This window comes from Micromys minutus (assembly GCF_963924665.1).
Source record: "Micromys minutus genome assembly, chromosome: 2".
In the NCBI taxonomy this organism is placed as follows: domain Eukaryota; kingdom Metazoa; phylum Chordata; class Mammalia; order Rodentia; family Muridae; genus Micromys; species Micromys minutus.
In genome coordinates this window covers 53613504-53641446 of record NC_137971.1, presented here as the reverse complement: position 1 = coordinate 53641446, position 27943 = coordinate 53613504, and the positions used below count along the sequence as shown (strand labels likewise).

The 27943-nt window shown below is 50.6% G+C and overlaps 4 protein-coding genes across 9 annotated transcripts; 3 read left to right on the top strand and 1 right to left on the bottom strand.

Moving 5' to 3' along the window:
- Positions 1 to 15: 15 nt before the first annotated feature.
- On the top strand, positions 16 to 5414 carry TMEM134 (transmembrane protein 134). 4 transcript variants are annotated; one of them, XM_080912161.1, is made up of 7 exons: positions 16 to 258; positions 1146 to 1210; positions 1632 to 1721; positions 1842 to 1918; positions 4731 to 4775; positions 4923 to 4976; positions 5051 to 5414. In XM_080912161.1, the coding sequence occupies exons 1-7, from the start codon at positions 85 to 87 to the stop codon at positions 5131 to 5133; spliced, it is 588 nt and encodes a 195-aa protein (XP_080768287.1). In that variant the 5' UTR covers positions 16 to 84; the 3' UTR covers positions 5134 to 5414. The 4 variants fall into 4 exon arrangements, with proteins under 4 accessions (XP_080768287.1, XP_080768290.1, XP_080768288.1 ...); XM_080912164.1 differs by lacking the exon at positions 1842 to 1918; XM_080912162.1 differs by lacking the exon at positions 4731 to 4775.
- A 4024-nt stretch (positions 5415 to 9438) lies between these two features.
- CABP4 (calcium binding protein 4) lies at positions 9439 to 13127 on the bottom strand (the record flags this gene model as incomplete). The annotated part of the gene is made up of 6 exons (XM_080913120.1): positions 9439 to 9814; positions 9914 to 10061; positions 10723 to 10832; positions 12127 to 12270; positions 12352 to 12382; positions 12771 to 13127. The coding sequence occupies 6 exons, from the start codon at positions 13125 to 13127 to the stop codon at positions 9786 to 9788; spliced, it is 819 nt and encodes a 272-aa protein (XP_080769246.1). The 3' UTR covers positions 9439 to 9785.
- A 2843-nt stretch (positions 13128 to 15970) lies between these two features.
- GPR152 (G protein-coupled receptor 152) lies at positions 15971 to 17578 on the top strand (the record flags this gene model as incomplete). Its single annotated transcript, XM_080912963.1, has 1 exon — positions 15971 to 17578. The coding sequence occupies one exon, from the start codon at positions 15971 to 15973 to the stop codon at positions 17576 to 17578; it is 1608 nt and encodes a 535-aa protein (XP_080769089.1).
- A 4682-nt stretch (positions 17579 to 22260) lies between these two features.
- Positions 22261 to 27461, top strand: CORO1B (coronin 1B). 3 transcript variants are annotated; one of them, XM_080911793.1, is made up of 11 exons: positions 22261 to 22358; positions 22994 to 23196; positions 23512 to 23634; positions 23739 to 23868; positions 24085 to 24266; positions 24352 to 24471; positions 24980 to 25084; positions 25165 to 25310; positions 26038 to 26095; positions 26670 to 26933; positions 27040 to 27461. In XM_080911793.1, the coding sequence occupies exons 2-11, from the start codon at positions 22996 to 22998 to the stop codon at positions 27163 to 27165; spliced, it is 1455 nt and encodes a 484-aa protein (XP_080767919.1). In that variant the 5' UTR covers positions 22261 to 22358; positions 22994 to 22995; the 3' UTR covers positions 27166 to 27461. The 3 variants fall into 3 exon arrangements, with proteins under 3 accessions (XP_080767919.1, XP_080767920.1, XP_080767921.1); XM_080911794.1 differs by having other exon boundaries at positions 22268 to 22351; XM_080911795.1 differs by having other exon boundaries at positions 22279 to 22344.
- The last annotated feature ends 482 nt before the right edge of the window (positions 27462 to 27943 follow it).

The following is a 27943-nucleotide window of genomic DNA, read 5'->3' as shown; positions in this document are numbered from 1 at the left end:
AGTAGGGGCGGGACCCTGTTTGGTGGGTGGGGCCGTGGCGGGCTCAAATGGCGGCGGCGCTTTGCGCTTAGGCCGGCGGGGGCCATGAGCGCCGCCCGGCCCCAGTTCAGCATTGATGACGCCTTCGAGTTGACCCTGGAGGACGCTGGGTCTGGGCCCGAGTCCAGTGGGGTCGCCCGCTTCGGGCCGCTGCACTTCGATCGCCGGGCTCGGTTCGAGGTGGCTGATGAAGACAAGCAGTCCCGGCTAGGCTACCAGGTGAACGGCCCTGCTCGTCTCACCCTCTTGTCCGGGATAGGGCGGGACCCCAGGCCGGGGCCGGAAGAAGTCGAACTCCGGAGCCTCTGCCTAGAGACCCTAGCAGAACGGAAAATTGTCCCCTAGACGTGTCTGCTCATCAAGAGTTATGTTCTTGCCCTTTGAGCTCCGAGTTCGGCCCCAATGCATCTGCGGAGAGCCGCAAACCCGGACTAGGACTTCAGGTCTCAGCAACAGTGGAGAACCCACCTCTCTTTTAGACTGACATCCCAATATCACTCCTCGGAGTTTGGGGAGTACTTCCAATATGAACCAGACCTTGTCGGTTCATACAGCATCCCTTGAGCCCCTGGCCACAGGACCTATGGAGAATCTGCATCGCATCCCCTCTGCTTTGAGAATCATCCTAAAAGTGGAGGTCCCCACATGTGATGTGTTTGCTTAATTCCAACCAAACCATAAATCATTGTCTTGGGTAGCCTCCCCCAACCCTATCGTTTTGTTTTTTGTTTTTTGTTTTTTTTTGGGGGGGGGGGGCGGATATAGGAACCAGAAGCCTGTGCTATGCTACACCAAATCCAGAGTCTATGTTGGGTCCCTGAAAAATCCTAAGGGTTTGAGGGGTCACCTGCTCCTGGAATCTATGCTGGCAGCCCTCCACCCACTCTTGCTGGCTTCTATGTGAAGCCCCCAACAGCCACCTACTTCCTACCTGAGTTTTGGCTTCTGAATCATCAAACCAGTTATGCTGGGAGGGCAGGGAGAGCCAGGAGAGCAGCTGCTAGACAGGCCAGGCAGAAGCTGTCAGGCTGCTTTCCTCCTCACCCCAGAGGGGAATGAAAAGGCCCAAACCCTAAAACCTCTCTGGACCTTATGTTTTGGAACAGAACCTGGAAAATGATGAGGATGGAGCCCAGGCCTCTCCAGAGCCTGATGGGGGAGTCAGCACCAGGTCAGAGCCAGGTGGGGACCCACTCTGCATCCCAGGCCCTATGTCTCAAGACCCTTGTTTACAGGAACCTGCCCGGTCCCCATCTGCACATATCTGTCTTGTAGGGATGCCTAGCTCTACTTCCCTTATGGGATCTCCTTTCCAGCGGGTCACCTTACCCCAGTGCCACATGCTTCCACCTTATCAGTGCCAGACTTTCTATCTTCTAGGAATCCTCAGTTTAACCCAGTCACTCTTCCCTTTTACATTCTTCTTAACACACACCCCATTCTATAATTCACTTTCACCCCCTACGCTTGACCTCTTTTGGGACCCTCTATCCTGCAGGGGTTAACCTCAGACCCTATAAATACCCTGAGTTTTCTCTCGACTTCTGTCCCTTTCTGTATCTTCTCCCCCTCACCATCCTTCTGTCCTTCAGGGATACTGGGCACATGTCTATCCGTAGCTCCCAGTGGTCCTTCAGCACCATCAGCAGCAACACCCAGCGCTCCTACAATGCCTGCTGCAGGTGAGAGCCTCCTCTCTTGGGATTCAGCTTCCAAGTACCTTCTGCCTCTGCCTGCCAGCCAGCCCTGGCTCCCCATCTGCTTCACCTCCTTGACCTCCATCTTGCTCTCCTGCCACCCAGCTGGACCCAACATCCTTTGATCCAGAAAAACCGCCGGGTAGTGCTGGCCTCCTTCCTGCTTCTGCTGTTGGGGCTAGGTGAGTGTCCTAAGGCTCTAATTTCCCTCCCTCCTAAGAGCAGGCTCTGAAGCCCCTTAGCACTCTAGGCCCCCTGATAGAACTGAGCAAGCATGGCTATGAGAGGATTAGCCCCATAGTCCTGATCATTTGGCCAAATGGAACCTGATTCTGTATTTTTGTTTTTGTTTTTTTGGGGGGGTTGTTTTTGGGTTTTTTTGTTTTGTTTTTGTTTTTGTTTTGTTTTTTTGTTCTTTGAGACAAGAGTTTCTCTGTATAGCCCTGGAACTCACTATTTAGATCTGGTCTGAAGCCCCACCTGCCTCTGCTTCCCTAGTGCTAGGACTAAAGGTGTCCACCACCACCCAGCCTTTTTTTTTTTTTTTTTTAAGTTTTTAAAAATTATTTTTCATATTTTTGTTTTATGTGTATGCAGGTTTACAGGTGTGCCATGTGTGAGCAGTCTCCAGGGAAGTAAGAAAAGGGAATTGGATCCCCTGGAGCTGCAGTTGGACAGGGTTAGGAGCCACTATGTGGGTGCTGGGATCCAACCCTGGGTCCTCTGTGAGAGTAATACATGCTCCTAACCTCTGAGCTGTCTCTTCAGTTCCTTATCCCCATTTGAAGTTTTTTTTTTGAGACAGAGTTTCATTAGTCCAGTGAGGTATGATCTTGAACACTTGATTATTCTGCCCTACTCCCCATATTCTGGGGTTACGGTTATATGCCACTATGCCCCACTTACTTCCTTACTTATTTATTTACTGGTTTTTCAAGGCAGGGTTTCTCTGTGTAGCCTTGGCTGTCCTAGAGCTTGCTATGTATACTAGGATGGCCTCAAACTCAGAGGTCCTGCTTCTGTCTCCCAAAAGCTAGTATTAAAGGCATATGCTGCCTGCGTGCCCCCGCCCCCCAGTTGTTTGTTTTTCTAGTGTACCAGAGGATGGAAAGGTACCAGTTCCCATTTATTCTGTGTTGACTATGGGCAGGTCCATTTTTTTCACCTTTATAGAGGTGGCACGTGAGAAGCAGGGTTCAGAATCTGTTCATGACAGCAGGATAGGTGCTCGGGATACTAGCGTTCCTGAGGCCAGGTATGAGGCCTGATTCTCCTGTGGTCTGTGATCTGACCAGGATCTTTTTCTACCCCACACTATTCAGTGAGGGAAGCTGAGGTCCAGATTTCACAACCACATATTTCTGTCTTCCTTATGGGACTGAGATACAAAGTCCCAGAGCATCCAGGGTCAGGATCAACACAGGGCCATAAAGAAGGACCAACTGTGGCTGCCTTTCTAGGTCCCATTCCCTTCCTTCTCTAGGAAGGTCAAAACTCTCAGCCATCTAGGTCTCCTGGCAGAATCTAATTTCCACCTCTAGGTGTTTGAGTGTAGGAGACAGAGCTGCCACTTGCTAGCACCACTTCAGGCCAGGCATTGGTGACACCTTCTCGACCCAGCATAGCAAGTGTAGGTAGCATGGTGGTTTGGGAAGTAAGGACACAGGCAGAAGAGCTGCTTCCTCAGGTTGCAGCTGGAAGACAGATGGCCTGGGATTGAGATCCACCACATGACTGCCAAGCTTTCCCAGAAAGCCACCAAGGGCTCTAGGAATGTTACTCTAAGAAAAGGACATTTATAGAACAGAATCTGAAGCTTTAAACCAGGGTCAGGGAATAAGTGTGAACCCCGTTTTGGGGTGCTCTCTGTAGAACATGAAATACACAAAAGTTCATGGTGGCCCCTGGCTGTACCCTGTCCCATCAGTGAGTCCACCTTTTCACCAAAGGCCAAATCCCTGTCTGGGAAAATGTGCTGTCCCAGATTCCTCTAGCCCAGGTTCTCGTTCAGTCTCAGCAAGTGCTGGAAGCTCCTAGAAAGCTTCAGGTTCCCTCCAGACTCTGAGACTTGACTGTGCTGCTCCCCCTGTGCTGGATTCTCTCTGCCTGAATTCTCACCTACGGCTTCTCCTGTGTCCCATCTGTTCATGTTTTAGTCTATTAAGACATTGCGTGTAATGCTTAGCCCAGGGCCTGGCGGTGCCATCGCTGCTGTCGCTGCCAGGCTTAGAGGTTACTATCTCCCTGACTGACCTGAGGCAGTTACTCAAGCTCCCACACAGACCCCTTTCCACGTTATATCATAGCTTTCAAGATCTTGTGGGTCCATCCACTAAAAAGGCCATGGGACAGGACCTATCCACCCTTCCATCACATCTTTTCATTTGCATGTGCGTGTGTGTTTGTGTGTGTGTGTGTGTGTGTGTGTGTGTGTGTGTGTGTGTGTGTGTAGGAGGAATGTATGTCATCACAGCTCAATGTAATCAGAAGGTAACTTGCAAATTGGTTCTCTGCTTCCACTATTTGGGTCTTAGGAATTAAACTCAAGTAGTTGGGCTTTTGGCAAACTTTTTACCCACTGAGCCATCTTCTTGTTCCCCATCTGTCTTTTGCAGGGGCGGGGGGCAGGGATACAGGGTCTCTTTGTATAGCTGTGGTTGTCCTGGAACTCATTATGTAAACCAGGTTGGTCTCTGCCTCCTGAGGGGTGGGATTAAAGGTGCTTGCCACCATGCCAGACCTCTATCTGCTTTTTGTGGTGGAGTTCTCAGTTCTTAGCCATATGGAGGGTGCACTGTGTTTCTTGACTGAAAGGTCATACCAAATGGCAGTAAAAACTCCCTGCCCTAAAAACACAGCTTGGTGAGTATCCTGGGAGGAAGTCTGCCCAGGGAACATCAGTTTAGGTGGGAGATGTATCAGGCCGAAGCCTGGCTGGAAGACCCTGCCCTCACCCCTCCTGTCCTTCCCCTCCACAACCCCATATGTATGCAGTGCTTATCCTGGTCGGCGTGGGACTGGAGGTGGCCCCCTCTCCAGGTGAGTGTCCCTCCTGCCTGGGTCTTTGGCAAACCCTCCCAACTCTGAACACAAATTAGCCACCTTCCCAGAGAGAGGGAGGCCTTCCCAGGCAGCCATTGTCCCAAGGACCCCTAGTCGTGAGCTGTCAGTTTCTTTCTACCATAGGTGTCTCCAGCGCCATCTTCTTCGTGCCAGGCATACTGCTGCTAGTCCCAGGAGGTAAGAGTGACATGAGGGAGGGACATGATTGGGGCAGGGCCAGGCACCTTCACTGACAGACACTACCCCCACAGTCTACCACGTGATCTTCATCTACTGTGCTGTCAAGGGCCGCCAGGGCTTCCAGTTCTTCTACCTGCCCTACTTTGAGAAGTGAGCTGCAGCTGGCCAGTGGTTTACCAGTGATCCAAGGCCTCAGGCCACCTCCACGTGTCCACAGGGTATTACTCCAACTTACACCCGCTTCTGTTTCTTTCACCTGTAAGACGGAAGCCCTCTGGGACCCTCACAACCACCAGGTCCCTTTGGGTTTGCTCAGAATATTGGGCCATGCCAGCCTGGAGATACTGCCCCTTACCTGATGTGCCTTAACTTATTCCTGGCCCTGGACTCTTGGGTTGATGTATTTTTGTGCTAATAAAAGGGTAATTACTTCCAGCAAGGACAGTTGTACTTTTCTGCCCCACCAGGCCTGGCCCAGCACACTAATGACCACAGCTCCCTTCTACAAAGGTTTAGTAAAGGACTCACCTGGGGCTGTAGAAGACCACCAACCTCCCATGGCAGCAAGGACAACCTGAATGATCTCAAGTGTGTCTAAAGTCACTTACTATGTCCAGGGCAGAGCTGGATGAAGAAGTTGTCCCAGCCTCCCTGCCTTCAGCCCTGAGGAGATTCAATACCACCACCACTACCCCCAAATACACACACCCATAACAGTGTTCCTGGTAGTCCTAACTAAGTGATAGGTGATAACTAGGTGATAAAGGCACGGGGCCTAAAGGCTGGTACCCTGATTCCTGCCTGGCTCTGTAGCACTAGGCTGTCCTAGCTGTCTGTAAATGTGGGTCATATAGAGACAGCAGTGCCCCTCTACCAACCCACTGCCCTATTTCCTAGACCCAGAGGTTGGGAGAACCAGGGAGCAGAGGGATCACAGCTTCTCAGCAGAGCAGCACGGTGACAAGGAGATGCTTAGAGCCACCAAATGTTTAACACATCTCAGATTTTTAGAAAATCAGGGTTTCTAATAATGTCTGAAACTTAAACACCAGAATCTTTAAAGAAATCTGAGCTTACAGTAGCTTACGTGCAACAAGCCGTGCTGAGAACCTTCCTCAAATCAAGTCTTAGAACCCTCACGGCCTCAACTCCATTTCACAGATGAGAAGCTCAAGGCCCCAGTTCATAGGTTGAGTCCAACTCACCAAGGACAAAAACACAAACTCCTTCTAAAATCAGGGTGAGGAAAAAAAAGGGGGGGGAAACCAGGCTGATGTCCTCTGCAAGCCACAAAAGACCAGCTGAGTGACTGTCCATAGAGAAAGAACAGGATGCCGACTCCTTTGAGTCCTGTGCCTTTGTTGAGTGAGTGGACAGACACCTAGTCTTTGATTCACTCCTCTTCTGGCCCACCAGACCTTCCAACCTCAGACCTGCAATCAGAGCACCTTAGTAACTTGACACTCTGCAAGTAGCCAAGGCTAGGTATATAGCTATACCGTAGAGGTCTTGTGAGATTCTCCAAGGATTAAGGCACTTGCTGTGGAGGCTGACAGCCTGAGTTCAATCCCTGGAACCCACATGAAGGAAAGAGAAGACTCCCATAGGCTCTCCACACATGCTCCATAGGACACTTGAGCACAAACACACAAATATGATTTTTTTAAAAAAAATCAGGTGGTGGTGTATGCCTTTAATCCCAGCAATTGGGAGGCAGAAGCAGGCGATCTATGATTTCAAGGCCAGCCTGAACTACCAAGGGCAGTCAGGGCCACACAGGGAACTACCTTGAAAGAAGAAAAGTAAGGGGCTGGAGAGAGGGCTAAGTGGTTAGAGAACTGACTGCTCTTCCAGAGGTCCTGAGTTCAATTCCCAGCAACCACATGGTGGCTCACAACCATCTGTAATGGGATCTGATGCTACCTTCTGGTGTGTCTGAAGACAGCTACAGAGTACTCCTATATATAAATCTTTAAAAAAATTAAAGCGATCAATAGAAAATTGAGGGAGGTGGAGCAGTGGATAAATGAATCGTTCACTATGTGATTGAGAGGATCCGAGTTGGAATCTTCTGAACACATAAATCTAGACACAGTACTGGATGTCTGCCATTCCAAGTCCTACAGAGATGGGAGATGGAGACAGGAGAATCCCCAGAAACTTACAGGCCCAGTATCAGAAGTGCTAAGATAGCCATTGCCTTTCTCAGAGCAAAAAGCGAAGAGCAGCAGGGGCTGCTTCTGACCTTTATACATGTGTTATGGCATCCTCATGCCAAGGGGGTATTGAGCCACCTCATGGTTACTGGAAATTAAACCAAAGTCCTTTGCAAGAACAACTGAGACACCTCTCCAAAAAGTGAAAAAGACGAAACTCAAATTTATATTAGCAGTGCATTCACACAGTTATAGTTGGATAAACATAATGAGAACAAACAATGAAAAAGGAAAATTGCAAAACTTTAACTAAGAAGAAAACTGGATGAAAGCAATTATTACACATACCTCACAGCTTGAATTCAAACCCCGAATCCTACTATGGAAAGGGGAAGCTGAGTCCCCCAAATCATCCTCTGCCCTCCACGAGCGTGCCATGGCAGGCACCCACACACCACAATCATTTTGCTTATTATTAAGACAGTTTCACACTGGGAGGTAGATGCAGACACACCTTTAATCCCAGCACTCAGGAAGCAGAGGCAGGCAAATCACTGGGTTCAAGGCCAGCCAGGTCCCCATAATGAGTTCTAGGACTGCCTAAACTACACACAGACACTTTGTCTCAAAAAACAAAAATACAAAAGCAAAAACAAACAGCTTCACTGTGTAGCCCTGACTGGCCAGCAGGAACTTGCTATGTAGGCCAGGTTGGCCTCAAACTCAGATCTACCTGCCTCTCTTCACCAGGCTGGCATTAAAGTGTGTGCCACCATGGCTAAGAAGAATTTTTAAGTGAGCAGATTTGAGTCTAATTCCATTCTTTGACCCAGTATACATCACTTAACGTTGTAACCAATGAGTTCTTTTTCTGTTGTTAAAATTATATTATTTATTTAGGAGTACAGGTTCATAATGTAACATCCTATGTGGCATGTCAGAGGACAACTGTGGAAATCAGTTCTCTCCTTTCATATGTGAATCCCGTGAATCCCAGGGACTTGGCATCTTTATCTGCTGGCCTTTCTCTTTCTTTCTTTCTTTTTTTTTTTTTTTTTTTTGGTGATGCTGGCATTTGAGCCCAGGACCTTGCCAGTGTCAGGCAGGCACTGTACCAAAGTCACACACCAACCCAGAGCCTGCCTCTTGCTGGTTAACTGACCTAACCCAGATGATACTGGTCACACTTCTCAAACACTGTTAGGAACCAGATAGACACTATAAGCAGTATTTCTTTATCTTGAGACACACTGACAGGCGGCATAAAGACTTCCTTAGTAAAAAAGTACTGACAAAAAAATGTATAATTTTAAGCAAAAAATGTTTAAAATCTGTACATTTATCTTTGTTTTGTAAAATAAAGTTGTTTAAAAAAAAAAAAAGACTTCCTTAGTGACTATAGTAGGTGGTACATGCCTTTAATCCCAAAATTTGGAGGGTAGAACAGAGGAAGGAAGGTCTCTGTGAGTTCCAGGACAGCCTGGTCTATATAGATTGTTCAGGACCAGCCAGGACTATATGAGACCCCATCCAAAAGAAAAAGAAAAGCTTGTTTCCTTTCCTCTTCCTAGACTTCTACTTTAAATCAGAGTTCTCACTTCCTCCTTGCCCCCTCTGCTGGATTGTTGAATGGTACACTCTGTATCTGTCATCTTTCAGGCTAACCTTAAATTAAGTCCACAGGGACAAGTGCAGAAAGACCTGACCCTTCTTCTGCTTCCCTTTGTCACCTTTGTCTCTAACACTTTTTCCACTGAAAGCCCTGACGGGTCACCTTTAGCCACTCTCTCATGCCTGAGTTTTCTTCTCAGTTTCTTTTCAGACTTTGGAATGTAAGTAGGTGACTCATGCCTTCCCTCTCAATCTCTGTCCCTTGTGAGTGTTAGAATCCAGGCGCCCAAACCTCAGGCCGGGACTGAATTCCCCCTGTGCTTGCTCACTCCTAAGGCCCAACACTGAGCTCTCAGCCATCCTCTTAGGTTCTTTCGGAGTTAGAACTTCTGCCCCTCTTGCCTAGGCCTTCTATACAGAGATTACTAACGTGAGTCACCACAGCCTGATTCAGGTTCACTTTTCATTTATTTATTTATTCATGGCAGGATTGGGATGGGGGTGGGTGGATAGCATTAGCATACCAAAGAAGGACTCTGAGAGGTTGGCTCCCTCTCCTTCCACTTCACAGACTTCAGGGATCCAATTTAGGCTTGGTGGCAAAAACTTTTATCTGCTAAGCCATTACCAGACCCAAGTTCATTTTCCGAAAAATGACACTTTATACACACAAGTAGTGGGAAGTGATCTAGTCATCCTCACAGTTCACTATGCCCTAGGAATTCCCCCAGTGCACTATGCCTCAGTTATTTGAATGCAGACAGTACTGGGGAACTCCCTACCTCTGCAGGATTTAAAGAGATTCAGATCTTGTTCTCCATTGAGAACTGCAACCAGATACAGTTTTTTTTTCCCTCCACAGTTTGTGGGTGGGAGGAGAAGACAGTTTAGGCAAACACTGGAGTTGGGTGTAGTCTGAAGTGAAGCAGCCTAGGGGTTGGGGGAGGGCTGTCTCTCCCACGCTAGGAAAGGGTGTTGGTAGTCTGGTTCCTGCTGGTGTCTTGGCTACCAGAGGCAGTATGTTATCCCTGAAGGTGCCTCAGCCTGTAGATAGCATCATTATAAACTCTGCAGAAGAGAGGGAAGAGAAAGGCCAATCCAGGTCAGGGATTGTAGGAGGTTCAAGGTGCTGGAGGCATGGGAGAGGTGTCTGTAAGGATGACTCACCGTCAAAGTCTATGGTGCCATCCCCATTGAGGTCCATTTCTCGCAACATCTCATCCAGTTCAGTGCCCTCTAGTGGTTCCCCCAGCAGAGCTGGTGCTGCCTGCCGCAGCTCCGCCACTGTAATCCGTCCATCCCTGTCCTTGTCAAACTGTCAAAGTAGAGAGTACAAGCAGGGCTCCTATGCCATGTTGCCTCCATATTTGGCTCTACTTCCCTTGTTTTCTTTCTTTTTTTAAATTTAAAACATCCTGCCCAGACTGACCTCAAAGAGAGATTCTCTTGCCTCTGCCTCCCAAGTATTGGGATTAAAAGCATAAACCTCTATGCTCAGCCACCTTCGGCTTTAGTTAATGGGTTTGAATTATTGAGACAGCAGGCCAAGCTGTCTTCAAACTCAGCTTAGCCTTGAACTCCTGATCTCCTGCCTTCCCAAGTCCTGAATTACATGTGTATACCACCAAGCCTGGCTTTCTAGGAATTGAACCCAGGGCTTTGTGCATACTAGCTATATACTTTGTCAACCCAACCACATCCTATTCTTGGTTCTACTCTCACTCAACACTACCAGATGCCAGGCAATGATGCTCCCCATCCGCTGTCTAACCCTCCCCAACTTCAATAACCAATGTTGTCTCCTATGGTAGAAAGTTTGCCTGATTTGCAGACCTGAACTAGGAGTTAGCCGGGCCATCTCTACCTGTCCCTGGACTCTAATCTTGCCTCTCTGGGCCTCCTGAAGGTTGAGACTTCTTAGTAAGAATGTGGTGGTCCACCCTTGCCACCCATTTGCCACACCCTGTACTTCTTACCTCTCGGAAGGCAATTCGAAGCTCCCGAACACCCAGCATGTGAGCTGTCTCCTCCCTCAGCTTTGGGCTTATCAGCTCCACAAACTCTTCAAAATCCACAAAGCCTCCCACTGTGGACCCAGGCAGAGCATCACAATCTGCTTGATGGCAATGCCACACTTTGTCTTCCCACCAGGGCTCTGAATCCATGAAGGCACACCTAGGTCCTTGCTCAAAGAGGGGTTTCTTGGATACTGGGAGGGTCAGGGATGCTCCTGAACTCTATGATGCTCCAGTGGGCCAGAAAAAGACCTGGCTTTGGAGAGTCAGCTCAAGTTCAAATCCTGTTGCTGTCTGAGACCTTGGGTGGCTGGCCAACCTTCCTGCTCTCATCCTGGGATGGGCCTGGAAGAAGCTAGTCCATGTAACAGGGCTATGGCTGCTAGAAAGCAGATCTGTTGAACTGAGTAGGAAGTACTAAATACCTTTCCAAAGCACTGCCATGTCATCAGTCCCCAAGATGCCAGTAGGCAAATAACAGCTTTGGGGGAAAGAGATGAATGGCCCTGAATGCTCATTGTGTTTGTTGTTGTTGTTTGAGGCAGGGTTTCTCTATCCAGTCCTCACTGGCCTAGATCTCACTAAGTAGAACAGGCTGGCCTCGAACTCATAGAGAACCTCCTACCTCTGCGTCCCTAGTGCTAGGATTAAAGGAATGTGCCACTGCTCTGTTTTTTGGGTTTGTTTCGTTGGTTTTTGTTGTTGTTTTGTTTTTGTCAAGTTTACATAAGCTAGGGTTATCTAGGAAGAGGGAACTTCAGTTGAGGAATTGCCTCTATCAGAGTAGCCCATAGACAAGTCTGTGGGGCATTTGAATGATTAATGATTGATGTAGGAGAGCTCATTCCATTGTGAGTGGTACAACTCCTTGGAAGATGGTCCCCGAAGAGCCAGCTAATAAGCAGCATTTTTCTAGTTTCTGTTTCATTTCCTACCTCCAGGTTCCTGCCTTGAGTTTCTGCCCTGACTTCCCTCAATGATGGATTGTAAAATGTAACACAAAATAAACCCTTTTCTTTTCAAGCTACTTTTGGTCATGGTATTTATCACAGCAGCAGAAAGCAAATCAGGATATGCACATCAAGGGCAAATCTCATGTTCCTCTTGGAAACTGTAAAACTAAAGAAGCATTAGCAGTAGGTGGCTCCAGGGATAACGGTGGTTGCCACATCTAATGACCGGAGTTTGAGTGGATCCCAGGAACTCACAGGATAGAAGCACTCACTTCTACAAACACACTGAGGCACACACCCCATCCCCACTAATAATAGCTAAAAACAAAGATAACAAGACCATGGCCCACCCACACTCTGGGTAACCAGGCTGGCTCCCAACCCAACCACCCAGCAGGACTCCATCACTGACTGCGCATCTTCACGTGCTGGGACACTTCTAGGAGCTCCATCTCCGTGGGCATGTAGCCCAGCGTCCGCATGCAGTCACCTAGTTCCCGGTAGCCAATGTAGCCATCCTGGTCAGTGTCAAACTCCTCAAAGGCAGCCTGAAGCTCTGAAGGGATGAGCAGAAGTCAGGCCAGGAGGCCAGACCCAGGTCACCTTCCACCTCCCAGCAACAGTGAGGGACACTCACCCTCCAACTCCTCAGGGCCCAGTTCACGGTCCTGTACAGAAATAAGCAACATGTCCCAGTTTACCTCAGCTCCTCCAGCCTCTGCAAGTGCACTGGGCAGGGCTAACCCCGCCACAGCAGCTGAAGACAGTTGAACTCCTACAGACCCCACAAGCCGAGAACAACCTTCTCCCAGTGCCTTTGGAACTTCAGATGAGTTTTCCAAGATATCTGGTGTTGCCTCTGTTTACTATACCACATGGTCTGTAGCCAATCTTTTCCTACATTGACTCTCGTGATCTAGGATACAAAAGGCCACAACTCTACCCTCTCTTGTGTTTCCCAGCCTGAGGCACAAGAAGCAGGAGGCCTTGGCATGTAGGAGCAGGAAGGGATAAGATGAGAATTACCCTCAACCACCCACCCCTAGACCCCCTGACCTTTCCAAACATGCGGTTGAGCAGGGGCCCGTAAGTCCTTTGGGCAGCATCCTGCTGGGGGTCAGAACGGTGTCGGTGGGACTGTCGGTGAGAGGCTTGCCTGGCAGGTGCTGAGGAGGTTGGTTCCTCCTGCCCCACTTTGGTCCTTAGGGAGTTCTTGCTGCTTCCTGAGGCCTCAGAGATCTGGCTAGAGGACTGTTCCCCAGAACCGGCTCTCTGGGACCCTAGGCGCCAACTCTTTTTCTTGCTCCTTCTTCTGGTCAAGGTAGGGCCTTGAGCAGCACTCCCTGAAGAAACAGCCCCTTTAGGGATTTTCTGGGGGCCAGGAACCAACTGTGCACTGTGCTCTGTTGCCATATAGGAGATGACAGAACTCAGTGATGTAGCTCCCTGGAGGGCCCTTGCATCTCAGGGCCCAGAAAGCTGCTTATAGCCCCCCAGGCTTGAGTTGATCACCTGGGATCTACAGTGAAGGGGATTAGGGTAAATGAGTCAGGCAGCCAGCCTAATCCCCGCCCTCTGCCCCAGGGTGGCCTGGCAGCACCAGATGGGTCTTGAAATCTGTTCTCAAGAGTAAAAGGTGCCAGGGTACAGCAGCTTCAGTGAGCTCATATTAAGCTCAGCTATTTCTTGCCTAGTAAAAGTGGCCGATTCATTTCAAGTCTCAGTTTCCTCATCTGTGAAATGGAGACACAATGGTGTACCATAGTTGAACTTCACGTGGCCAAGACCAGTGAAGGCCCCTAAGGCAGAAGGAGGCATACTAGAAAAAGGCTGAGAACTGAGCTTGAGTCCCCCCTATAGAGTAACATCCTGATTGGGGTATAAGACATATGAAACTTTTAAAAAGCGGCCAGGCCAGAGGCCTTGGATGATGATGGAGAAATGGAGTCAACACAGCCCGCCCTGGGCCAGAGGAGTTCCTAGCAAGGGGGTCTCTCCATTGTCTGACCTTGTTGGAATAGGGGGCCCTGGCTGGCAACTTAGCCCTATGGGGCCACGGTTAGGGTTTCCAGGAGAGCAGACCCATGAATGATTGATGCTCCCGCAGCTTGGGTTTCCTGCCTGTCTGCCTCCATATCGACACTGGGTGCCATGCGGCAAGCTCCATCGTGGGACCGGTTGGTGGCTGGACCTTGGGCAAGCAGGACGCACCCTGCTCTTTCTACCTGGCTTGCACCTCCCAGGTAAGCCAGGCCTTGAAAGGAGGGCATCCAGGGTCTGAGGCCATAGGGGCTGGAATTCATAGAGGAGACTCTGCCAAGAAAGAGGCTAGGGTGGGGAGCCATGGTCACAGTGGCTGCAACCACAAGTTCCGAGCATGACCTAGATGTGTTCCAGTAGCCATCAGTCCCTCGGCCCTCAAAGGGATACTTCCTTCCCTCCACCAGTTGTATGAGGTAAAGTACAGCAGAAGGCACTGGGCCCCCTGGCCACCTCATTGTCATCATCCTGGAGAGCCACTGCCTCCCCTATACAGAACCTCCAGTGACAAACAGGGCCACCTGTGCTGAACTCTGAGGTGCAGGGAAGAAACACAGGCAGCAGTGCAAGTCACTGAAGAGTCACAAGCTGCTCACAGGACCCTCCTAGCCACAGCCTGCCAGGCCACCAGGAACAGCACTTCTCTTCCTGGGGTTTTAAACATTTGAATCATGTTCTTGTGAAGAGATGATTCTGTACTTTTCTTTCTTTCTCTTCTGGGATAATAGTTTATGTATCCCAGGCTGACATCAAACTCCCAAGAAAAAAAGTCTGGTCTTGAGCTCCTGACCCTCTTACCCACTTCTCCAACTTGGACATTGCAGTTTGATTTGTTTGAGAGAAGCTTTTAAAACTTGGTAGTGTAGGCTGACCTTGCACTCCTGACAATCGCCCTGCCTCCACCTCCCAAGTACTGATACTACCAGCCTCACTACCTTTAAGAGACTTAAAATTGTCTTGTGGAACACTAGGGGTTGCTCCCACAGCTTTCATTTGGAGCACGGTCTCTCCACTCACACAGATGTTCCACTAAAGCACTTTATCCTAAAACAAAACAGGACTTACAGCTGAAGCTGTGCACAGCAGTGTACTCATAATCCTAACACTGTGGAAGCAGAGGCAGGAGGATCATTTCAATTTTAAGGCCTGTTTGGTCTACGTAGTGACATCCTGTCCAAAAGAAACAAGAGGCAGGGGTCAGGAGATATGGTGAAGTTGGTAAAATGCTTGCCAGGCATGTAAGAGGCCTTGGGTTCAATCCGCAATACTGCATAAACTGAACATAGTGGTGCATGGCTGTAATCCAAGCACTTGGTACATAGATACAGGAAGGTCAGGAGTTCAAAGCCATCCTCAGCTCTGTAATGAGACTGAGACCAGTTTTGGCTACATGAGATCTTGTTTCAAAAATTTTAAATCAGAGCTGGAGAAATAAGAGCTGTTAAAATCATTTGCTGCTCTTGCAGAGGAACCAGGTTCAGTTCTCAATACTTATGTGGTAGTTCTTAACTGCCATGTAACTCCAGTTCTAGGAGAGCCAACACCCCTTTCTGGACACCAGAACACACTCTTGACTGGCCTGGAAATTTCTATGTACACTAGGCTAGCCTCATACTCAGATATTTTCCTGTTTTTGTGCCTTTTGAGTGCTGGAGTTAAAGGCATCTGACACCACACCTGGCCCCAGATAAATAAATCTTAAAACAAACAAAACAAACAATAAAACCCAAAGCTGGCAGCACAGGTTGGTAATCCCAGCATTGAAAAGGCTAACACAAAGGGATTGCCTCAAGTTTGAGACCATTCTGGTCCATGCAGCAAGTGCCAGGACAGCCAGGGTCCCACAGCAAGACCCTGTCTAAAGACAACATTTAATAGTCTCCCCAATAAATGCACTTGAGCACATGGATTCCATGTGGCAAAATGGTATTTAAGTTTAGTCTAAGTTGCAGACCATATCTGTAACCTTCACCAAATTGCAGAGTTAGTGGACAACCATCTCTTCACTGGTAGAATGATTATAGGGGGACCACATGAGGTTATCCATTTAAGTGCCCTGCACAGGCTAATTACTTAAAAGGCAATAATACTGGCCCAGAGAGGGGCAGTGACTGTCCTGAAAGTGCACAACACCATCTCTCTCATACCAAGCCATCACGCATTTGTTGATTCGGCAGACTGGCAGTCCATGTCCTGCACTACGCTGAGGACCCAGAATGGACACTGCTGTGGAAGTCAACCTGGGCGCTGCTGGCCACGGTCCTCGCACAGAGCTCGATGATGAGGACTACTACCCTCAGGGCAGCTGGGACACAGTCTTTCTGGTGGCCTTGCTGCTCCTGGGACTGCCAGCCAATGGGCTAATGGCATGGCTGGCTGGCTCACAGGCCCGGCACGGGGCTGGCACAAGATTGGCCTTGCTCCTGCTCAGCCTGGCCCTCTCTGACTTCTTATTCCTGGCAGCAGCGACTTTTCAAATCCTAGAAATCCAGCATGGAGGGCACTGGCCACTGGGCACTGCTGCCTGCCGTTTCTACTACTTCCTGTGGGGTGTGTCCTATTCCTCCGGCCTCTTCCTATTGACAGCCCTTAGCCTGGACCGATGCTTGCTGGCACTGTGCCCACGATGGTACCCAGGGCGCCGTCCAGCCCGCCTGCCCCTCTGGGTGTGCGCTGGGGTCTGGGTGCTGGCCACGCTCTTCAGTGTGCCCTGGTTGGTCTTCCCTGAGGCTGCTGTCTGGTGGTATGATCTAGTCATCTGTCTGGACTTCTGGGACACTGAGGAGCTGCCTCTGCGGATGCTTGAGATCTTGGGAGGCTTCCTGCCCTTCCTCTTGCTGCTGGTCTGCCATGTTCTTACCCAAGCCACTGCTTGCAAGACCTGTTGTGGGCATCAGCCCAGGCCCATGGCCTGCCATGGCTTTGCCCGTGTGGCCAAGACCATTTTGTCAGCCTATGTGGTCCTGAGGCTACCCTACCAGCTGGCACAGTTGCTCTATCTGGCTTTCTTATGGGATGTCTACCCTGGCTACCTGCTCTGGGAAGCCCTGGTATACTCTGACTACCTGATCCTGCTTAACAGCTGCCTGAGCCCCTTCCTATGCCTGGCAGCCAGTGCTGACCTCCGGGCCCTACTACGCACTGTGCTCTCCTCCTTTGCAGCTGCTGTCTGTGAGGAGCGACCTGGAAGCTTCACACCTGCAGAGCCACAGGCTCAGGTGACCTCTGAGGGCTTGACTCTGCCAGGACCAACAGCTGAAGGCCAGTCAAGGTTGGATCCTGTGATCCAGCCTCAGGTGAATCCCTCAGTCCAGCCACAGTCAGATTCTGTGGTCCAGCCTGAGGTGAGCTCCTCAGTCCAGCCACAGTCAGATTCTGTGGTCCAGCCTGAGGTGAGCTCCTCAGTCCAGTCACAGTCAGATTCTGTGGTCCAGCCTGAGGTGAGCTCCTCAGTCCAGTCACCATTGGACACTGTGGTTCAACTTGAGGTGAATCCTTTGACCCAGCCACAGTTGGATCCCACGGCTCAACCTCAAATGAACCCTTCAGAAGAACCACAGTCAAATTATGTGGTCCAGCCTCAAGTGGACTCCCTGACCCAGTCACAACTGGATCCTGTGGCCCAGCCACAGTCAAGCACGGAAGCCCAGACCCCTGCCTGTGGGGCTGAATCAGCCTCTAACCCTGGTGAGGAAAACTCCCCTAGTCCATCTCCAGATCCCGCTCCCAGGGCCCCTGAGAACTTAGACAGACCAGCTGTTCCCCAGGAAGAAAACCCTAGTAATGTCCCCCCAAAAGAAGCCTCCAGTGCAGGACCTACTTGAGTGTCGGGAAGCCCAGGCCTGCCAGGGCAGTAGAAGAATCAGAAAGAACAGCTGGACAGAGGTGGGAACAGTAAGAAACCCAGCAATAGGAACCCCACTGAGTCTCTTGAGCCTGCTGGGAGGACTAAAGGGAAGTGAAACCAGTCAGTCAAAAGTCCCAGGCAGGGTGTCACCAGCTTTTCCATTACTACCCCAATCACACATCCACCCAGCATCCTGGAGCCACTGAGGATGGTCCCGCTGGGTTCTCTCTTCCTGTTCGTTCTCAGATCCATGCTTCCTTCCCCTTATCATCTCTACCCCCTCAGGAAGATAGCTGAGACACTTTCTCTAGGCTTGAACTGATCTCACTCTAATCTTTCCATAACTTTCCCCATTTCCGTCTGGTTTTCTGGCTTGGGCACCCAACAAAAAATGTTCTTGTAGAGAAGGGAGGCTTCCAGGAGCCCACAGACTCCATCAGGAGTCAATTGGCCTGGCACAGCCGAGCTGACTCTGATGCTTACCTTCCCCCCCAGCACACCAAGCCTGGGACAGGATTTCCCCAATAAGGTGCAACCAAGAATGAGGCATCCAGGCAGGAGTCAGGAGCAGCCAGGCCTGGATTCAAATCCAGCTCTGCCACACCCTGGCTTGGTAAACTGCCATGCTCCTCCTCTGAGGGCCCTTTGAGGATGACTTCAGCAAGTGAGTGCGGCACATGCTGGAGCCTGGCACATGGTGAGGCTCTGGAGCGAACACCACTGAAAGAAAAATGACCCCCCTGGGGGGGGGGCTAGATCTGTACGACAGGAGGACAGTGCCACCATCTGACCAGAGTACCTGCGATCCTCTGACTGCTTGGGTGGCAGACAACCAGGTGTCCTGAGGGTGCCTTGAGGGTGAGAGACTCAAGAAATCTTCAAGGTCTGACTCCACTTAAGAACCGAACTAATGTCACCTGCCACTAGCCCTCAGGGTGGGTTGGACAGGATCTGGGAAAACTGCAGGTGCAAAGTATACTAGAATTTGAACCCCAGGATACAGACAAGAAGCTGCCTAAAGGCAGAGAGCCCTGGGCGCCATGGTCCCAGGAAGGGCAAAAGCTCCGGAAGTCACACAGCTGAGCCTACTCTTCCTCTCCAGCTGCAGATGCTGCAAGGGAAAAACAAAACAAAACAGGAAGTTCTGAGAACGGTTTCCCACGTGCTTCTCTCCAGTCACCCCCTCTTCACCCGAGCCAGTTTTCTCTTCCCAGCCTCTAGTGCTCCCAGATCAGCTCTTCAGCTCTCCCTCCCTTACCCCGCCATCCTTTCCCGTTAGCGAGTGAGTCCACGACAGTGAAGGTCTCTGAGAAGCTCTCCCTGGGAAGCTTGTATCTTAAGGCTGTGCAGGTATCGTGGTGGAGGGACGCAGCCCATCTGCGTTGCTGCAAACTCCTTCTTAGTGGCAATCGCCTGATCCACATGATGGGGAAGTGTGCTGGGCGTGGCTCACTCCTGTAATCCTAGCACTCAAGATGCCAAGGCAAGAGTCTCAAGTTCAAGACCAGCCTGGACTACATAGTGAGACCCTGGATCAAAAAAAAAAAAAAAAAAAAAAGCAAGGGCTGGTGAGACAGGAGCGATGGCTTAGCAACCAAGAGAATATAATATTCTTGTAAAGTACCCACTTTGGTTCTCTGCCCCCACATATGACAACTTACACTCATGAAACTCCAGGGGATCTAACACCCCCTCTGATCTCCATAGGCACCTACACACATAGACAGATATACATATAAATTAAATAAAAATTAATCTAAAGAAAAGAAAGGGCTGGTGATACAGCTCAATAGTAGGGTGCTTGACTAAAAACGCTCCAGCCATGGGCTCAATCCCCAGCACTACAAAATAATGGAGGGTATGTTCTCTTGCTTGTGGGGTTCACACGAGAAGGCCACAAAATGGCCAAGGCAGTTTCAGAGCACACTGGCAGCAGAAGGAACAATAGGCCCTGTATTAGTCACTGTTCTATTACCATGACCAAGGCAAGTCTCCTAAAAAAAAAAAGCATTTCATTGGGAGTTTGCCTGTAGTTTCAGAGGCTTAATTCATGATCATCATAGCAGGGAATCATGGTGGCAGGCATAGTGTTAGAGAAGTAGTTACATTCCTCCTGATTCACAGGCAGAGAGAATAAACTTGGCCTAGTATGGGCTTTTGAAACCTCAAAGCCCACCCCTCCCCCAGTGACTCAGTTCCTCCCACAAGGCCATGCCTCCTAATCCTTCTAATCTTTATCAAAGAGTTCTACTCCCTGGTGACCAGGCATTCAAATCTCTGAGCCTATGGAGGCCATTCTTATTCAAATCACCAGAGGCACTAAAGCCAGTGGGAATGAATTCCTCTAACAGATATTTAGTGAGCATTTACCAGGGAGCTTTCTGGACACCCTTTCGTTTTAGAGACATTTATAGGGTTCAGGATGTCTCCAAGGGTAATTGGGCCCTGTCTCCGCCACTCATTCATTATGTAGCCTTCAACAAAGTTCTTTTGGGGACTTGCTTTGTCCATATGTAAAGTGGGTATAATAATGATTGGTTCTTTGGTAGAAAGTCTGTCTTCAGTCACTGTCAGCCATTATTTGATACTCTAGTAGGCACCCTGATTCCAAATGAGGCCTAAGCCAAAGCCCTCCTCTGGGCAGGTAGCATGGGAACCAATTATCCATCTGGCCCCTTATGCTGCTATGGTGTCTCCTCCACAGGAAATGTTCACCTCCTCTGCTGGACTTTACACACTCTAAGGGCAAAGTCTAAATGTCTGTCTCTCCTTTCTCCTAACAGGGGTCCCAAATCCTTTTCAACATGGCAGACAGATCAGAGAATAAAATGTCCCTGCCTCCAACATTTCTCAGGGACACCCACCACATCTCTCAGGGAGTGAACTGGTCCCGCCTCCACGGTCCTCAAAGGGAGTCTTACCCATGTGGGAGAATTGCTACTCAAAAGGAAGGTTTTACATGATAAAGAGGAGTTATCCTAGTGGCTCACAGAACAGGTTTGTGTTAGAGAAGATGGAGCCAGAAAGGGAGAGGTCAGTTTTCAAAACCGTCCCTAGCTCAGGCAACTGCAGGAGCACCTTCCCCCTCCAAGTGAGGTCCCTGTGTTGGTTCTGAGAGCTGTGAATATGAACACTTTGCAATTCTATATTCAGGCCTGCTGCTCATTCTTTTATCCAGCATAACATGGTTTCACGCTGGTGCTGGGCAGGGTCTCCTTCTGGGCACTGGAAGGGGATGGGGATGATAGGGTGGTGGTGGACAAGACCAAGTCCCTGTCTTTCATTTGCTGGCATGAATCTTAGCAGGGTGCCAAATAATCACACAGTGTAGCATCTGGGACTAAGAACAACTAATGGGAACAAGGAAAGTCAGACAGGGACTGGGTGAGAGGGAAGACCAGAAGGACCCACAGGGGAAGTGACATGTGAGGCCTGGAGTCATTGAAGGATGAGACTTTCTCAAGGCTAGCAAGAGCTTCCAGAAGAAGGAAGAGAGCAGGATGTGCTAGCCATAGGTGGGAGTTGAGGTTTGGTGTCACTGGGACACACGCTGAGAGGGGAAAGTGGTGGGTGTCCTGGGGTCAGACAGGAATTCTGGGAGAGGAACATGGGACTATGGATTTTATTTGAAGTGAGGTGATGTGGGAATGTGAGGTGTGGGCAGTGGTATCTGGAACTATAGCCACCTGGCCTCATATGTGCTTCCCTTTGAACATCTGCTACCCAAATCAAGCCACACTCCTGCCTGCCTGACTCCAGGGTTCATGAACAGTGAGAAACCCGAAGACCTTGGAAATAACAAGCTAGGACCGAATCCCAGCTGGGAGGTCTCAATCAAGTACCTGTCATCTCTAGGCTTGTTTCTTCAGAGTGTAGTGACCACTGAGGTGGGGCCACGAGTCCACTTACTCTCCCACACACAGATGGGGCTTCATGAAAGCTAAATGAAGCACCTTTTACCTCTGCTCTCTCTTCGCATGCCCTTCTCTTTCTGGGAAAGACGGCCACTCAGAAGATGGACACCGAGGAATAGTGTTCTATTACTACTGTGGGTCCTAACGGGCACACCTAAGTCCTCCAGGATGAGAGGAAATAGGGCAAATCTGAGGACATGGAGGGAAGAAAGGAAGGTGCATGGGATGCACTGTCATCCTCTACTTCCATTTTCTCTAAGTTGGAGCAGAAGCCACTGGAGTCCAGCAAGATGTATGAGATTGCCTTTCACCTCTCCAGTGTACATTTCTAACTGACATCATGAACCCCTAACTTTAAAACCCATACCTAAGGTTAGGTGTGGTGGCACATGCCTGTAATCTCAGCACTTGGGAGACAGATACCTGAGTTCTTTGCCAGTTCCAGGCCAGCAAGTGTGCTGAGTAAGATCCTGTCTCAAACACAAAACAAAACACTTGAAAACGTTGGAGGCGGAGCGAGAGAATCCTTTTGGTAGAACTGGGTAGGGAAATCAGTGGGCAGACTTCACCCCTCCCCAAGAGACTCCCACAGTATGTTCCTATGGCTCCAACCAGGCCTCCCCCTTTCAACAAGCTGCCCAGAGCCTTGCGATTTGGCCTTGCCCCGTGGGCGGGACATTCCAAAGTCCCGCCTTCTGCGCGTGACCTTGCCCCGCCCCCGCCCCGTCTGTCACTTCCTGATTCCCGCTTCCTGCTTCCCAGAGGCCGGGATCCGAAGCCACCCGAGGTCGCCGCCGCAGTCCCCGGCGCCCCTGGGGAGCGGAGAGCGGTGAGCGGTGAGCGGTGAGAGCGGCAGGGACGGACTAGGGGCGCGGACGTGGGCCTGGGCCGGGGGGCGCGAGCCCGAAGAGCGCCGCGCCCCACCCTCATTCCCAACTCCTCCCCCCCCCCCCCCCCAGCCGCCCATCTCTCCCTTCCTGGGCAGGGATCTTTGGAAGTTGGGTTCCTGGTTCACCTTGGACCGTACTCCGAGGCCACTTTGAGGACCTGGTAGCATCCTCGACCCCTGTTCTGCCAGGGTCCCTAGGCCGGACGTCCTGCACTCTTTGCACATTCTCTGGGACTCAGTTTCGGCCTAGTAGGAAGACCAAACAACCCCTTTTGCTGCCTCTTCTCCCCATCACCCAGCTTTCAAACTCTGGGCGTGGAAAACTTCTTGGAACTATCTGGGACCTACAGAAGATCTAAGCTGTCTTCCTTTCAGCAGTGCGTGTGCGTGCACGCACACACACACACACACACACACACCAGAGCCTAGCCAGGGAGGGGCTTAGGGGGAGAGCCTGTTGGTCTGCACCTATGACCCCATTCTATAACTGGGGAAATAGATAACCAGCGTTATCATGACCAATTCCCTAGTGACGTGCTCTGTATGTCTTTGGAGGGCAGAAGCTGATCCAGGTATCTCTGTCTTGCAGACATGTCCTTCCGAAAAGTTGTTCGACAGAGCAAATTCCGGCATGTATTCGGTCAGCCAGTCAAGAATGACCAGTGCTATGAGGACATTCGAGTGTCCAGGGTTACCTGGGACAGTACCTTCTGCGCAGTCAACCCCAAGTTCCTGGCAGTGATTGTGGAAGCCAGTGGTGGGGGTGCCTTTATGGTGCTTCCTCTAAACAAGGTGGGCCTCAGCGGGTCAGGGTGGAGAGGTGGCCTGAGGACACACTGACCACACCTGTGGGCAGGGCAGTTTGTGTCACTTCTTAGCCATGACTACTGCTGGATTGTTGTTACAACTAGAAAACGTGTTTATTGCCACCACGTGTGGATAAGAGGCTTCAGGCATTTCCTCATATGCTGGGTGGAGCAGAGTCACATCTGGGCCACCGGGAACCAGGGTAGTCACATCGTTCTTGCACCTTGGAGGGCCCACAGATACTGGGAGGAATGGAGACAGGACTTTTGGTTCTTCTCTGACTGTCCTTCATGCCTACAGACGGGCCGCATTGACAAGGCCTACCCAACTGTGTGTGGGCACACAGGACCTGTTCTGGACATTGACTGGTGTCCTCACAATGATGAAGTCATTGCCAGTGGATCAGAGGACTGCACTGTCATGGTGAGCGAAGGACTGTTCAAGTTAGGGTCTCAGGGTGTGGCTGAAGGATGCTGGCAGCCGGGGCAAGCACAGGCCTGAGCCCATCCTCCCTCTCCCTACCACAGGTGTGGCAGATTCCAGAGAATGGGTTGACCTCCCCTCTGACAGAGCCAGTAGTGGTGCTCGAGGGGCACACCAAGCGTGTGGGCATCATCACCTGGCACCCCACAGCCAGAAATGTGCTTCTCAGTGCAGGTTTGCACCATTTCATACCCCTTCGTCTCTACCCGTCTCCAGGATGATCCTGGAGTGTTGAGAAGCCTCTCACGGCCCAGTCTAACAGGGGAAGCGATGGCCACAAAGATGATGACCCAGTTCAGTACAAGAGGAGGGGGCAGAGTGGGCCTAGTGGGCTAATGGCCCGACGAGTGCATGCCAGGCTGTCTGAGCTGATGACCACTTGCCTACCAGGTTGTGACAATATGGTGCTTATCTGGAATGTGGGCACTGCAGAGGAGCTGTACCGCCTGGACAGCTTGCACCCTGACCTCATCTACAACGTGAGCTGGAACCACAATGGCAGCCTCTTTTGCTCAGCTTGCAAGGACAAGAGTGTCCGAATCATCGATCCCAGGCGGGGCACCCTGGTGGCAGTAGGTATCCCCAGAGGGCAAAGATGACAATGTCTAGACTTAGGGTCTTGATCTGCACCATACTGACCACCTGTCCATCCTACAGGAACGAGAGAAGGCTCACGAGGGGGCTCGACCCATGAGAGCCATCTTTCTGGCTGATGGGAAGGTGTTCACCACTGGTTTCAGCCGCATGAGTGAACGGCAGCTGGCACTCTGGGACCCAGTGAGTGATGTAATGAGCCTAAGGCAGGCAGGCTTGAGACCTGGGCCTCACCCCAGCATAGATTGGCATGGAAGAGACGTCTGTCTGTACTTAATAGATTCTCAGCTTGGCCCTTGAGACTTCCAGGACCTTGCCAACTCCTCCCTTCCCCATTTCCAGCTTTCTTGCTCCCCCAGTGCTTCCCACATCCTTATTTCTGCTTGTACAAACCATAAAGGTGCCCTTCTCCCTAGAGCCTCCATTCCCTGGGTTAGGGACATTCTGTCCCTCAGCAGAATGTTCCTGCACAATCAGTTCAAGAGCCCTTTCAAGGCCTGGGCTGGTACTACCTGGGCCTTCGTGGCCGGTTGTCTTCAACACTTGCTGGTGATGTGGGAATAGTCTTAAGGCCTGGAGAAAGCTGGGAAGAGGGACCTAAAAATGGAGAAAGGTGCTGCTGACTGAGGCCAGCCCAGCAGTGCTTGGAACAAGAAGATGCTGACTTGACCCAATTGTCCTTCGTGCTTAGGAAAACCTTGAGGAGCCCATGGCCCTACAGGAGCTGGATTCAAGCAATGGGGCTCTACTGCCCTTCTATGACCCAGACACCAGTGTGGTCTATGTCTGTGGCAAGGTGAGGCTGGGTAGGCAGCAAACTTGGGCTGAGCAGAAGGGAAGGACCAGGTTAAGTGCTAAACTTCCTTATTCCCACAGGGTGATTCCAGCATTCGGTACTTTGAGATCACAGATGAGCCCCCCTACATCCACTTCCTGAATACATTTACCAGCAAAGAACCCCAGAGGGGTATGGGTAGCATGCCTAAGAGGGGCTTGGAGGTCAGCAAGTGTGAAATTGCCAGGTATGAAGGTCCTCTGAGGTGGCCATCTGTAGGCAGACTTTATTCAAGACAGAACAGGGACCAGGTTGTCAGCATCCAAGGTGAAAGTTCAGATTGTGGAGGCTAAACTGGGCTTGTTGCCATGTACCTGTTATCCCAGTTTGGGAGATATAAGGACTACAAGGGCAGAGGCCAGCCTGGCCATTGTTGTAAGTTCAGGGTAGCAAGACTGTCTCACATATAAACAAGGAAAGGACAGGAATGGGCATGTAGCTTGGTTGGTGGAGAGCCTGCCCAGCTAAAGCCCATGTTTTCCATCACCGTAAAGCACGAGCTGCTACACGTTTGTAACTCACTCGGGAAGAAGACCTAGGAGGAATAGAAGTTCAAGGTCATCCTTAGCCCTGTAGTGAGTTTAGTAGGTGCAAGGCCAGCCTGGAATATATAAAACCATGTTTCAAAAAACAAAGGGAAGAGCACACCTTTAATCCCAGCTTCTTGCAGAGGCAGGCTGATCTACATAGACCTGTGGAGAGAAGGGGGAAGGGAGGAGGAAGAAGTAGGACTAGTAGAATCACAGTCATTAAGTTGCCTAGTGGTCATGCTTTAGGGACCCTTGAGACAGAAGGCATGAGCTTAACTCCCATGACAGCCTGTATGTGGGGACTCAGGTCTACCTGTGGGAATATTCAAGTGGGGAAATGGAAAACTGTAGGAGGTTCCACCATGGCTCCCCTCCCCTTTCCAGGTTCTACAAACTGCATGAGCGCAAGTGTGAGCCCATAGTCATGACTGTGCCAAGAAAGGTGAGGCTGCTGATCGCCCTGTCCACCCACTCTCTCCCCTAGCAGAAGGGCCACACCAAGGCAACGGTGAGGCTGTCGAGTGGGTATAGCCTATGGGCTGTACCAATACAGGGTGGCCTGAGTTCTAGTGAATTGTTGAAGGAATGGCACAGGATGAGCTGAAGCCCTGCAGTGACAGACCAGGCACTTAAGAGGAAGATGAGGGGTGGGGAGAGGCTCCCCTAGGAGGCTGCACTAACTGGGGCTGGGGTGGTGTTCTGTGGGAAGAGCCTGGAACACAGTCCCACTGTCCTCCAGCTGCTGTGTACAGTCTGCCAGGCATGTCCTGCGGCAAAGCTCATAATCTGTGGGCCATAGATATGGCTCACAGGACTCCACAGAGCCTCATAGAGGTCCTTGTGGTTTGCTGGAGATGGTGCCAGTAAGGGCTGTGCCAGGAAGGATCAGGCACTTAGAGGATGGGTTGGCAAGAGTACAGGTCAGAAGGGTGTTGAGGATGCAGTCACTTAGACCAGATGGGAAACCCCTGATAGGGACCTCCATCTGATTCTGACCTCCTCTACCTGGTGCCCAGTCTGACCTCTTCCAGGATGATCTGTACCCTGACACAGCCGGACCTGAGGCTGCTCTTGAGGCAGAGGATTGGGTGAGCGGTCGGGATGCTGATCCAATCCTCATCTCACTACGGGAAGCCTATGTGCCCAGTAAACAGCGGGACCTGAAGGTCAGCCGGCGCAATGTACTATCGGATAGCAGGCCTGCCAGTCACAGCCGCTCTGGAGCCTCCACTGCTACTGCAATTACTGATGTTCCCAGTGGCAACCTTGCTGGGTCTGGTGTACGTGACCTACATTTAGGAGTGCTGTCCCATTGGCGGGGCCCTGGTTCTCTTCCCTAGGGGTGGGTTATGGCTGATGGCCTCTGATTTCCTTATATCTTTGTAGGAAGCTGGGAAGTTGGAAGAGGTGATGCAGGAGCTTCGGGCGCTTCGAGTGCTGGTCAAAGAACAGGGGGACCGCATCAGCCGCCTGGAGGAGCATCTGGGCCGCATGGAAAATGGGGATACATAGGGCCACCAGGGGTCTGCTCCCAACACTGCCTCCTTCACCTCCAACCCTTCCCACCTAGCTTCTGTGGCCAGGTCACACCAGGCAGTTTGCTGCTCAGTGCCTCTGTGGCAGGTCATGGCCAGTTTGCACCCCTCCATGGCCTGGGGCCCAGGTTGGAAGCACCACCTGGCTTTTGGGAGATTTTTTACCAAGGCAAATTCCCAAGTACTTTAAGGGACCATGTCTTCGACCTGCCCAACCTACTGCCCTCTCACCAGAAGCAGCAGAGATGGGTTCTATATTTTCATTCCAAATAAAATGCTCTTTCTAAATCCAGGTTTGACCTACTGTTGTGGAGGGTAGGGGTGGATGCTAAGAAGGAAAACTGTAAATCTTATATGGAAAGTAGCCCCTGAATACCAGAATTCCACCGCTCAGAGAAACTGAGGCAAAAAGGATAGGGGAGGGTACGGGAGATGGGTTAGTGGGTAAATTCACTTGCTAAGCAAGCCTGATGACCTGAATTCAATCCCTGGATCCCACAGTGAAGAGAGGCATCTGACCTTCATATGTGGCATGTGCAGAGCTTAGTTGTTTTGTTTTTTTGTTCTAAGGTTAACCAGATACTCACTTTTAGCTCCAGCACTCCAGATGCAGAAATACGATCTGAGTTCCAGGCCCCCCAAAGCTATATAGTATGTATGTGGATTTCCTGCTTTGGGTTAGATGCATACTTCCTCTCTGGAGTTCTGGTCACAGATCCTGTGGTCTCAGTCTCACCTAGAGAGGCATGGGAGGA

Bases quoted from the DNA above. Each gene is read 5' to 3' on its own strand.
- TMEM134 (XM_080912161.1), top strand. From the start codon at position 85: ATGAGCGCCGCCCGGCCCCAGTTCAGCATTGATGACGCCTTCGAGTTG. The intron at 259-1,145 runs GTGAACGGCCCT...GTTTTGGAACAG, and splicing joins AGTCCCGGCTAGGCTACCAG to AACCTGGAAAATGATGAGGA. The intron at 1,211-1,631 runs GTCAGAGCCAGG...TCTGTCCTTCAG, and splicing joins GATGGGGGAGTCAGCACCAG to GGATACTGGGCACATGTCTA.
- CORO1B (XM_080911793.1), top strand. From the start codon at position 22,996: ATGTCCTTCCGAAAAGTTGTTCGACAGAGCAAATTCCGGCATGTATTC. The intron at 23,197-23,511 runs GTGGGCCTCAGC...TCATGCCTACAG, and splicing joins TGGTGCTTCCTCTAAACAAG to ACGGGCCGCATTGACAAGGC. The intron at 25,085-25,164 runs GTGAGGCTGGGT...TTATTCCCACAG, and splicing joins TGGTCTATGTCTGTGGCAAG to GGTGATTCCAGCATTCGGTA.